Genomic DNA, 12418 nt, shown 5'->3' on the forward strand with positions numbered 1-12418 from the left:
CAAACCCCAGCCACGCCGTTCCAACTTGCCACAATCACAGTCTGAAGCATTGTTAAACTGAAAAGTATTGAATTGGGTATGGAGACATAACTTATAAGAGGTCGTGCCCCAAAGGCAGGAAAGGAACAAACAAAACAACAAAAGAAAAAGAAAAATGGGTATAGCCCCACATCCTCAAAATGATGCAACAGCCAAAAATATATGTATGTCAACATACAAATGCCAGCAATTTAGAGAGAGAATATATGGCTCAAGTACTCGCATATATTGGTAAGAAACTCTGCCAAAAACATTACTCGAATGCATCATCATCGTCATCAGGAAGGGGCTGACTAGCGGCAGCAGCAAGCTCATCCTCGTGCCTGTGGGGAAATCACCAACAAAAAGTAAATACAAGGGTTAAGATCCAAACCGATGCAAGATGAGCAGAAAGGAAGAACTACGTTATCATACTTGATGAGTAATTCATAACTAAACAAGGTCATTGGCCTACATGAAATTTGCCAAGTCAAAGAGTGTTTACCTTTGCTGTGCAGCCAAGTCAATTTGCACTTCTGGGGGAGCCAAGGCAGGAGATTCAACAAAATGCAGATTAGGATCCCTAAACAAGAAGCATATTTCATCATAATCCTTAAAACACGTTCTGCAGAATTATCAGCAGGATTGCAAGTAAAGGGGAGTATTTTCTCTATCACTTATCAAGAAATAGGTCTTTACCCTGCAAGTTTCCTAGCAAGGTATAAGAAAGGCTTCTCAAAGTTATAATTGCTCTTGGCTGATATCTCGTAATACTGCAAATTCTTCTTTCTGTGAAATGTAACCTGCTTTGCCTTCACCTGCCTGTTCTTCACATCAACCTTGTTTCCGCAAAGTACAATTGGGATGTTTTCACACACTCTGAAAAAGGGTACCATATGAAGTGGTGCTGAATCCCGATGATGCCTTAACAAGACATTCAAACCTAACAAGTGCCAGTCATGGTTTCAGAACAGACCTGCAAAGATCACGGTGCCATGTTGGAACGTTCTTGTATGTCAGGCGGGCAGTAACATCAAACATGATAATTGCACACTGTCCATGAATGCTGCAAAACAAACATGCTTTGTGAAAAGTAAGTTCCAAACTATTATAAATGAAACAGAAGTTACAAACATTGAAATACAAAAATTAAAAAGGGTGGCTTAAAGAGGACAATGGTACACCGAGCATGCCCACCACACTTTTAAGAAAAAATAATATTGCCCAAAATTTATTACGAAGGATACTCACTAGTAACCATATCTAAGACCGCCAAACTTCTCTTGCCCAGCCGTGTCCCAGCAGTAGAAACGGATTTTCCCGCAGTTGGTGAAAAAGTCCAATGGATGGACTTCCACACCAATGGTTGCTGTGCACGAGTTGAAAGATCAGTCCCACAAAAACAAAGAAGTTCAAGCAGTTTTTTCGATGAAAGCGATGCTTTGCATCTTGGAGAAAGCGATGCTTTGCATCTTGGAGAAAGCAAGGCTTTGACTTTGTAGTCAAAGCAAGGTTTTAATCCTTCATTACCACCAAGGAAAGAGCCCAAAAGATGAAATCAGACTTACGTTCGTATTTCTTCTCAAACTCCCCAGTAAGATGTCTTTTCACAAACGTTGTTTTTCCTGCATTGTTCAAACACTCGAAATTAAATAAGCAAAATCGTCAACAATCCAATATGACTTCCAAAACAACAACGAAATCAAAGGTAACTGAATTATCACATACAAACCCAACTGCACGAGATGGAAATGACAGAATAAAATTTAAACCTAAAGAACTATGAGTTATTATATACGATCAAAAATCGGCAAGGTTGCTTTTTAATTTTTGTTCTACCATAAAGATCTGTTCTTTGGAATGTTTTCAATTGAGAATTATATAATGAAAATGGTAAAGAAAGGGAACAAAACCCTAGATAAAAGAGACTATATTAGCAAAACATACACAGCTTAGTCAAAGTAAATATTTTTTTTTCTATCTCACAATCCTAAATTTCCCCGGCAACCAGTCAGATCTTGAAGGAAAGAATCCACTAAAGGAAATTTACCGGTTCCACCATCGCCAACAATTACAAGCTTGAAGCTCGGATAATCGACGGTCTGCTGGTTTGGCAAAGCCTGAAACGCAAAAGCAAACGATCAAATACCCCCAAAAAACTCAGAATCAAAATGGCAAACAACTGCAACATGAAACGAAGACGAAAATCAAATAAAAGAAAAGAAAAGGGATATTTTTCGAGAAATTACGAAAGCAGAGCTATACCATTTTTTTCCCTCTTTCCGCTGTGAGTAGTGGCCCTCTCTGTGGTACAATCATTTTCATTCATTTTATATGTACAAGAGGAGCTGGCTAGTACCTCCCCGGTAGCTCCACAGGCTGACGAAGTTCTCTGGGCCGTCCGATTTGAGTCTTTTGAGCGATAAATATATCATGCTCGCGTGGGGCCGACCGATCCAATATTTGGTCCTGGGCTTGGTGATCAAGGTCCCGGTCCATTCGGTTAACATAGGCTTTCAAAGTTAAAAGAAGACTGATTTTGACGAGTTGCTTAAAAAATCCTCTCCTGTGCAGTCGAAAGGTAAATCACATTTAATAAAATATTTATATGGTATAATTTAATTTAAAAAATAAATTTTAAAATTTTAATTTTAATAATTAAATTTTATCATTTAAATAATGTAAATGGTATGTTATATACAGAGAGAATATAACAAAAATTTCTTAAAAAATATTAAAAAAAATTTTGTTACGAGGCCTAGCTAGATTAGTAACATCCAGGAGGGAGCCCCGATCTTTTTTTTTTGTATGTACTCGAGTAATTCATATGTAATAAATATCCATTTTTTCCATTTATTTTGCTAAAGTACATGCATGGCTGTCAATATAATCAAACTAATACATTATATTAATATATCGATCGTTACATAATTCAGTATATATATATATATATATAATTTTTCAATTTCGAATTGTACTCTAAACCCATACTAAAACCCATTAATGCTTCCTTGATTACAAACAAAATTACTCAGTAGTTTGACCAAATTAAGATACAAATATACCCATCCATATGCATGCATGCAAGCTGCCTCACATCCGGCGCCGTGGGTTACGCACACTGAGAAGCTTCAAATCATCGACAATAGGGCCACAAAGTGAAGAAAAGTCATCGCTTCTCATGGTGTAAAACGTGCTGAGGAACATTATACGTGTTCGTGGAGACACAGCCACAAACTTGAGCACAGCACGCTTATATCCGCCTTTGCCCTTAGATTCATAAGGCACTTTCACAGTGTCCTTGCCTGCAAATGCCTCAACGATCATAGACCCTTCACAGGAATTGCTGGCATCTCCCACCGCAAAAGAGAGGATGTATGTTTTTCCAGGTATCGTCCTGACTACTTGGGCAATAGCACTTTCTTTTCCGGCCACAAGCTCTACTGCTCGTTTGCCTTGTGGCACTGAGAAATGGTCCGAGTCTATGTACTTGACTGCTTTGAGAGACTCCACCATCCAACCTGGCAGTGGAGAATGGTCGTCCTCGATGTTTGGTGGGATTAGGACACCCCAAGACGTGTTGGGGAAAATATATGGTCCCTCTTCGAAATCCGGATTCTTCAATATGTTTTCTGCACAGTTACATGATTAATGTTAAAACAAGTAAGGTAATCAGACTTTAATTAGCATGCTTCGGATCAGAAAACCCATATGAGAGGGAAATAAATGGCATCCAGTAGACATGCTAGAGGTTCAGTACTATGGTGTATATCATGATCGAGTGTCTATCCCTGCAGAGAACAGGGGTGTAAACAAAAAATCTTTACAACTTTCTAACACTCTACACTTCACATTATTTTAAATTATTATTATTATTTTCTTTTATCAAATATTTATTATATGAATAATAAATAGAAAATTTGAAATAATTTAAAAAGAATAAACTCAAAAAAAATATTAAAAATTTAAAAAAATATGAAATGTGAAGTACGGTGAAGGTTGTGTAGCAAAGCTCGGGAGGTAAATGTTTGGTTGATTTGCAGGCTCTCATTAACTCACTGTTTCTTGCTGCTATCTACGACAATAGTACTGATACGCCGAACGTTTTAAAATATTTATGATGATTAAAAAAAAAAAAAACACTATTGGAGATCCAAATTCGGGACCCCGCTGCTACTAAAACAAAAAAAAAAAAAAAGTGGTCCTATCGCTGCTATACTAGGGTACCTAAGCGCATGGCCATCCTGCCCAAAATAGAAGCACGTAAAATAAGCCAAATCCCATGGAAAATTGACTCATGTCATGTGATTGATTTCTTTTTTTAAATTTTCTTACAAAAGCACTCACAATTAAGAGAAATATAGGCTAAATTTCAGGACATTGAATGTACTCGATCGTGGCTTGACAATGTGGGTGTGTGTCTGCGCAAATCATTGATCATGTCAATGTTAAAAATTAAGCATGACTTACTGTTGGTGAGTCTTGGAGGATATAAAGCTCTAATGGCAATGGAATCAATAAGAGGGCCACATGCCGGATCCTCTTCCCTTCCTGGATTATGAATGAGAATCTCCGCGACGTCACGCTCGGCTTGGAATGCCCACGCATACGAGTCCCACCCATTACTGCTATACAGAGTTTGCATCGGCAGCACGCCCCAGTCCGGCGCTACGGACACGTTCAACCGCTCCTCCTGAGCGCAGGTGCGGGCTGCACTGAACGTAAGTGAATAGTATAAACCCTTAACCACTTTCATGCTTTGCTTGATTGACGCCTCGTTCCCAAGCCTAACAGCAAAGGCTCCCTCCGGCACCACCAGCAGCATATCCCCTTGCTTTTGTCCCGATTTAATGTACTCCACAAACCCTGAAATCTCCCACTTCGGTATGGCGTAGCGCCCCACCACTACAGTACCCTTCAAGTTGGCGGGCCTCGGGCCGAACTCGAAGTTGCCATTTGGTAATAATCCTGCATTTACAAGTTTGAAGTGAAAAGGTACAATTAAGCGTAGTCTATAAAATAAACCATTACAAATAGAATAATCCTTATTTTGAGCTATTATTTATCCCAAACTCTTCACCTATTAAAGGGAAAAATAAAAAACTTGTGAAGTGTGAGAATGAATAGTGATTAACTTATAAGAAATATAATTTAATATAATCATTATAATTTTTTTAAATTTTTATATAAAATATAATAAATAATTTAATTTTTTTTTATTTTTAAAATAAAAATAATATTATAATAATATCTTATTCAATTTTCAATAAAATATCTCATACTACGTAACTAAATGAAATCTAAATTTACCGATTAACATAATTTTTATGATATTATATCTTTAAATATATTAATTTATAATTTTTTTTACAAAGATGTCTTACTAACTAAAACGTTTCTAACTAAAAATAGCCTTCAAGTTTATTAACACCAGCATCAACTTATTCCGGTCAGCTTGGAACATACAAATTAACGTTAATGCAACATTTGACAGAATATATTTTGCTTACATAGCTTGCAGTGACATTTTATTTATTTTCAGGAATTATCTTATCTAATATAAAAATAAATAATTTAATTTTTTTAAATTAAAAAAAAATATTAATAAATACATTCTAATAATATTTTATTTAACTTTTTAATTTTAATCTCAAATCATCTTATCTCAACTAGTCTTAAATTTTAAGAATCACGACAAAATTGAGTTGTTTTACTTTTATTTTATTTTATTTTATTTAACTGTAGGAAGCTAGTTATAAATTTGTTGGATATCAATATGATAAATGTTAAATGTATTTAAAAAAAATTTATAAAAAATTTAATTTTTAACATGTCAGTTAATAATATATATAAAATTTAAAATTAATAAAGAAATTAATAAAACGAATTTTGTAAATATGCACACAAACCAATATAGCGTCATGTGCAGTATTTTCTGGCCAGCCTGAAAAAGTGATCGCACATGGGGCAATCGCAACCATCCAAACTCATTACTGACAAAGCAAGTGGGGCAACTGACAAAAAGCCTCGTCTTGGATGTCAGAAGATTCAGAACAAAAAACATATGCTGTCAACTCAAATCAATGCGCAACAGAAAATAATGCAGAAGCATGTTATTATTGGAGAGACAAAAGCTCTGACACTATCAACTAAACCCTGACAAACATCAGATACACATTAATTCCTCCGAATATTAGGCACTCCGAATAATGCCTGAAACTCTTTCCCCGCTCACTTCAAACTTTCAGGTTTCAATCACCCCGCCAGCAGATCCTTGATCGCAGCTTAGAAATGAACTACGTAAAGGATGAAACTAACACAAACAATATCGATCTGATCACAGTATATATGCATGAGACCCACTACTTCGGAGCAGAAGGAATAAAAAACTAGTCCCAAATCTCAAATTTCATCAAATCCAGCTTCTTTTCAAGGATTAACACTTTTGAAAAAATGAAAATTTATACGTATTTGATATATATGTGCATAAAAGACTCACCATCGGTGAAGGAAAATGCGATGCTGCCAGTTGCACACCATAGCAGTAGCACCGACAGAAAGGCGATCCTTCCCATGGTGAAAGCTCTCTGCAAATTTTAGAGACTGGGATTGATGAGATCGATGGGGGTAGAAAGCATTGAGCAGAAATGGGTGAGAGCATGGCTACTCCTTATATGCATGACATGTTACCAAATAACTCTCGGTTTGTAAAATAATCTCAAGATTGCCATTACTCAAGCCCCGTATAGAATGACGAATTTGCCCTTTTATTTAGATCGAGATCGGACCCATGGTGTATGTTTCAGCGAGAGCAATGTTAGGTATGTTGTCAAGATATGCAGCTCTTTGGGTATTTTTTTAAGAAAAAATAGTAAATTTTATTATTAAAAAATAATTCAGTGAATGGATAAGATTGAAAAATTAACAAAAAAATAAATTTTTTTATTATTTTTATTTAAAACAATCTTATCTATTTATTTCATAAAATAAAATACAGTAAATACTACGTACAGTCGTAAAATGTATAAATAACGTGCAGTCAATTTAAAAAAAAGTGAGATCTACTCATAAAAAATTAATTTTTTTCATATAAATTTTATATTTATTTTTTTTAAAATGATTATATGATATTTATATATTCACGACTGTAAATATTATTTTTTAATATTTTAACGCGATGGAAACCAAACTCGAAGACAAAAGCACGACATTACTTTTGGTCTGAGGTTTTTAAAGGGCATCTTGATCATTAAATAATTGTCGTGCAAATTTAATTAAGACCACCTCAAAAATATTTTTAATACCATTTAATCATTTATCCATACAATTTCCAAGGTATATCCATCTTTCTGTACTGTCAGTTTAGATCATGTGAAAAAAGCCAGATGTCACGTTTTGAAGAAGTATACGATTCACTCATATTGGAATTGTAGAACTTAGGAGATATATAAGACAACATTGGTTCGAATATGGTTAAAGGGACGTAGGGCTGAGGGGTTAAGCCGGCAAATAAAGAGTAATGTTAGATACAAATTTTAAATAGATAAATTTCATACAAGTCTTTTAAAAAATAATGAATCTTACAAATAAATAATAGTTTTTTTTTTCATTTTTTTAAAATAGAGTCTACTTTTATAAAAAATTTATATAAAATTTATCTATTTAAAATTTATACAAATCATTTCTCTCCAATAAACATACGAACTAATGCAACCTCCAAGAAACATACACGGAAAACGTGGGCCAAAGATTGAGGATGGTGGACCCATAGGGCCCAGAAAGTGAAGGTGGGACAATGGGGCGATACTGAAAATCTAATGTCCAATACGTCTGGCTCTGGGCTTTCAACCATAAGATCAGATGCATGTCGGCCTTTTAAAGCCTTGTTATCTCTTCTTCGTCCTTATTCACGTGGACACCCGAGCTTCCGCGAGGGACCTAATTAAATGGAGTGGTAACTATGAATAATTCTATTCATTATTTTAATTTATATAATCTTTTCATTATTATCACATGATATAATATTAGATAATTAGAAATTATTTATTATATATCATTTGTAAATCTATCATCTAATATCACATCATGAAATGATAAGTAGATTTTTTTTTAATATAAATACTTTAGTTATAAAGAGATTCTATAAAAATAAATTGATAAATTAAAACAGCTTGATCGATGTAGTATGTTAAATTATAAAATTATTTTTTGTTGTAAAGTATATCTAACGTATTATATAAAATCGTGTCAATTTATAAATTTAATTTCGTTAAATCTTTTTGTGATTGTAGTATTTTTCTTTCTGAAATGCGATTTTCAAAGTTACTACACAGACATATATGATGAATTTGTTTCGTGCATCATACTTATATTATAATTAGAAAGTCTTTGATTACAAACGCGTAAAAACCTCGTCATATCAAAAGATCTTATATATCAAAAATTGATATTTATACAAATAATTTTAATATTATGATATTTTATAATAAAATGAAAGCACTCCAATATCTGTAATTTGATGGTACATAATAATTATGACAAAATGTCTTCTTATAATATTTATAAGAAGTTACAAATTAAAAAATATATATATTAATATCAAGAACGAAATAATACAAGTTAAAAAAAAAGTTATTTAATTGTGAAATATAATTAACATTGAGAAACGGCGTCGTCGAGTGATAATTGGGTTGAGGCTACGAGCCTACGAGTTTCTCTTTTATGGGTTTGATGGATGGAAAGATACGAGCAGACTGATCATGTGCTTAAAAGTTAAATGGGCCAATGTAATACGGCGGCCGGACAAACCATTTGCTCGCATTAATTGAATGGAGTTGTCTCGACGTAACAACATGCATTAGTACTCACTAGTCAATCCATGATCAATCCCTTTCGTTAGAAGTTCAGTGATGCAACGTTAAACCTGCATTTGAAGATGAGTTTAATTATTGTAGTTTAATGATTGTAACGCAAGATACAGTGAAAGTTGAGTTTGGGTGCTGAGATGATTTTAAATAATTTGTAAATAATAGTATTTTATGAGTTTTATTGATGTATGTTTAACTTTATGAAATACGTTGAGATATGTATTTGATTATAGGAAATAAGTAGAGATATGTTTAATTTTTTACAAAAAATTAATGGATCTCAACAATGATTGGTTTGAGGTGCACCATTAAAAAATAGAGTAATTTTACATACAATCGTAAAGTGCGTAAATGTCGCATAATCGCTTTAAAAAAGACTGGAGTCCACTATTAAAAAATTAATTTTTTTCATGTGGATCTCATATTTTATTTTATTTTTTCAAAGTAATTATACGGCGGTTGCACAATTCACAGTGACAAATATATTTTCTTCTAAAAAATAATTTTTTTTTTTTATATAAATCTCAGATTATCCACTTTTGTCAAAGAGAGTGTCCCAAATTTATACATTACTAATATGATTTCTCTTGATTATAAATTGCACAAGTGTATTTGATTGATGCATCTCATGGTCTCCATTCTTCCCATTCATGCATACAATTAGTACTTGACAAAGACAAAAAGAAATGAAAGGCTTGATCAATTATTTCATGCTCCTAATTCTTCTTATATTTTATCCCACTCGTGTTGGTTGCCAAATCAATTCATGAGGACTGCCATAATATTCATAGAGAACTGAAGCTCTTCACGGGGACTCCATGGATACAAGGACAAAGATCATCACTGACAATAAATCGATCGATATACTGTCTATATCCTCATTTAATTCCATAAAGCAACTCCACGTGTGAAATAAATCTTCAATCAGACTGCAGATTGAGATGGTTGCTTTCAACTAGCATTGATGCAATCCAATTCTCTCAATCATCCAAAAAAGGACATCCTAACAACTGACAATATTGCCACGTTAGAGCTATTATTTTCGAAAATTGACCCAGAATAGAAAATAAAGAAAGATATATTACCCATATTAGTTTTGAGTTTCAACCAAAATGGTATAATTTTTCTTTGAATTCCATTAAATATGATGATCCATGTCAGTACCAGGTTATCGGCTAGCTGCAGACGACGTGCAAGCATGGCGAATCAAGCGCATGCTGTCAATTTTATGGTTCGTGAGTTATGCATGGACCATACAACAGGTGACAGATACCTTAATATATATATATATATATATATATATATAATATTTATACACCTGTGAATTTGTGAAAATCAATAATCCATAAAGACTCTTAATTACTACTAGAAAAATTATTTATTTGTGATTAATTATTTTTTATAAAAATAATTATTTTATGCTAAAATGTATATGTTTTAATCACAAATAATCCGTCACAAATGCTCGTTATATAATTAATTAATGCCAATCGAAAGCAAACTGATCATCATGATTTAGCTAGCTAGCTGGGATTAAATTAAGCATGATGTGAAAGATACTTGGAGATCAAGCTGAACTAAGTTCCAAAATTCAAGCGTTTTTCAGTGTTTTCTTATTGTAATTAAGGTGGAAAATTGGCTTCATTAATATAAAAATTTTACTATCTGATCATCTACCAGTTCGAGTTGTAGTGAATCCTCCAAGCAAGGGGATATTGCTGCCTGCATTGTCCTCAAGTTCCCTAGTTCTTTTTGGCTTGTCTTGCATCATGTACGTAGCAGCAGATATGGTCAATCAACTCTGGAAATTCATCAGAACTTCATACTAATCTCTCTCTCTCTCTCTCTCCACTTTTTTTTCTTTTTTTTTTTTTTGGATTTTTGGGTACCATGCAATCAGATTTCTCCCGGCCAAGACAAAGAGATGGGGGTCTTTACTTTCTAGTAATAAAATACCCCAAGAGACAAAAAGGAGGATGGCTTATAATTGCTACAATAGTACTCCTTCATTAAAATGTGGGACTGGGTATCACATGGAATGTCCAAGGGTAGATAAAATTTCATGAGGCATATGCATCCTAATCCTGATCAAGTACTAGTACTCTACAGTAGTATGATAAGATCTACCTTGAAATAAAAAGAGCAAGAAGAAGAAGAGATGTATATTTAGGCTTTTGGCAAGTGAGAGTACCTCACTACTATTCTTTACTTTATTATTACTTTTTACTTACTTTTATACTATTCATTACTTTTTACCTACTTTTTACTTCTATTTAATATTTTATTATTATTTTTTCATTACCTTTTTACTACTATTCACAAATATTCTCAACACTTCTCAACATTTCTCACTACCCAAACGTACCGTGTCAAGTACCGTCACGATACTCGGAAGAATCTGAGTATAAACTTTGAAAAATTAGCTCTTTTTCCATTGACACCATTTTCTTTTCTCATCTATTTAATGGGTTATCTTTATTATTATTTCCCCTTTAATTTTTTCTTAACGGAGGTCATTATCACGAGGGAAATTATTTGTACAGGTCTCAAATAAATAAATCTTGTGCAATTCATTTGTAAAAAAAAACATATTCTTTCTAGTGTGGCCTACTTTTTTACAAAGAGATGGCGTGAAATTTATCTATTTGAAATTTGTATCTAACATTATTTCTATACTGATTGTCAATCTAGTCAATTCGTTGGCACTAGTCCTTAGGTCACTACCAAAAGTACCCAATCGTTCATGGAGCACTCTCGTCCACTCTTTACTATTCTAAATAGAGATTGGAAATGAAACAACCATGTCTCCAGCATTTAAAAGCATTGGCAGATGCACACATCACATGTATTGATGAGAAACATATATAGCATTGCATGATTGAGGGAGATCGAATTCGTAGATTGTGGACATTAATTTGTTTGGTGGATAAGAACTTCGAATAATTGCACCTTACTGTGAAAGATGCATGCATGCTATAATTCACAAAACTGCTATGTATTACTGGCAAGCATTGTTCGAGCTGACAATTTTTTTCCAGAAATCAGGCCGTGTCTGACAGCAACCTCAAGCTCCAAACTATATTAACGAGTTGTCTACTTCACACACACACTCAGATTTTCACCGATTCATTTACCATTAATAAAGAGAGAGAATAAAATGGTCCAATGGCTCGAGCTCAACTACCGAACTTCGCCCGAGCGAGCGAGAGAGATTAGAAATCAGAGCGTGAAGAAGAGAAAAAGAGATTCAACGTTATCGATATTTTGCAGATTGGACCAAGAGGAAGAAATTAACATAAGCTGCTCATAGATATCTTGGCCTTAGAATTGCTTATTTTAAATATATCTCTGTAATCATCGATCCTTGAGTAAAACAACAAGACATAATTATAGGACTATCAATCTCTTACAAGAAATAAAATGTCTCGGGGAAAAATCTGACACAATTGGGACATCGCACCTACCCATCAAGAAGTCGGGCTTTATTTTCTATCTTCATAATCCATATGGAGTAAATATTAATAAATAATTAA

The 12418-nt window shown here is 33.7% G+C and overlaps 2 protein-coding genes across 2 annotated transcripts; both read right to left on the reverse strand.

Annotated features, from left to right (window-relative positions):
- Positions 1-42: 42 nt before the first annotated feature.
- On the reverse strand, positions 43-2389 carry LOC109014109 (GTP-binding nuclear protein Ran-3-like). Its single transcript, XM_018996437.2, has 8 exons — positions 2284-2389; positions 2069-2138; positions 1587-1643; positions 1270-1387; positions 995-1084; positions 718-897; positions 524-601; positions 43-362 (listed from the first exon to the last, which is right to left on the reverse strand). Exons 1-8 carry the CDS (start codon positions 2341-2343, stop codon positions 293-295), a joined length of 723 nt encoding a protein of 240 aa, XP_018851982.2. The 5' UTR covers positions 2344-2389; the 3' UTR covers positions 43-292.
- A 594-nt stretch (positions 2390-2983) lies between these two features.
- Positions 2984-6664, reverse strand: LOC109014110. Its single transcript, XM_018996438.2, has 3 exons — positions 6518-6664; positions 4489-4986; positions 2984-3650 (listed from the first exon to the last, which is right to left on the reverse strand). Exons 1-3 carry the CDS (start codon positions 6591-6593, stop codon positions 3112-3114), a joined length of 1113 nt encoding a protein of 370 aa, XP_018851983.1. The 5' UTR covers positions 6594-6664; the 3' UTR covers positions 2984-3111.
- Between the last annotated feature and the right edge of the window lie 5754 nt (positions 6665-12418).

The sequence above is a fragment of the Juglans regia genome, chromosome 8 (assembly GCF_001411555.2).
Source record: "Juglans regia cultivar Chandler chromosome 8, Walnut 2.0, whole genome shotgun sequence".
NCBI lineage: Eukaryota > Viridiplantae > Streptophyta > Magnoliopsida > Fagales > Juglandaceae > Juglans > Juglans regia.

Excerpts from the sequence above, each read along its gene's own strand:
- LOC109014110 (XM_018996438.2), bottom strand. The coding sequence starts at position 6,593 with ATGGGAAGGATCGCCTTTCTGTCGGTGCTACTGCTATGGTGTGCAACT. Across the intron at positions 4,987-6,517 it reads CGCATTTTCCTTCACCGATG|GATTATTACCAAATGGCAAC; the intron begins GTGAGTCTTTTA and ends TTGTAAATGCAG. Across the intron at positions 3,651-4,488 it reads TCCTCCAAGACTCACCAACA|AAAACATATTGAAGAATCCG; the intron begins GTAAGTCATGCT and ends GTAACTGTGCAG.
- LOC109014109 (XM_018996437.2), bottom strand. The coding sequence starts at position 2,343 with ATGAAAATGATTGTACCACAGAGAGGGCCACTACTCACAGCGGAAAGA. Across the intron at positions 898-994 it reads TGGCACCGTGATCTTTGCAG|AGTGTGTGAAAACATCCCAA; the intron begins GTCTGTTCTGAA and ends ACCCTTTTTCAG. Across the intron at positions 602-717 it reads CTTGCTAGGAAACTTGCAGG|GGATCCTAATCTGCATTTTG; the intron begins GTAAAGACCTAT and ends CTTCTTGTTTAG.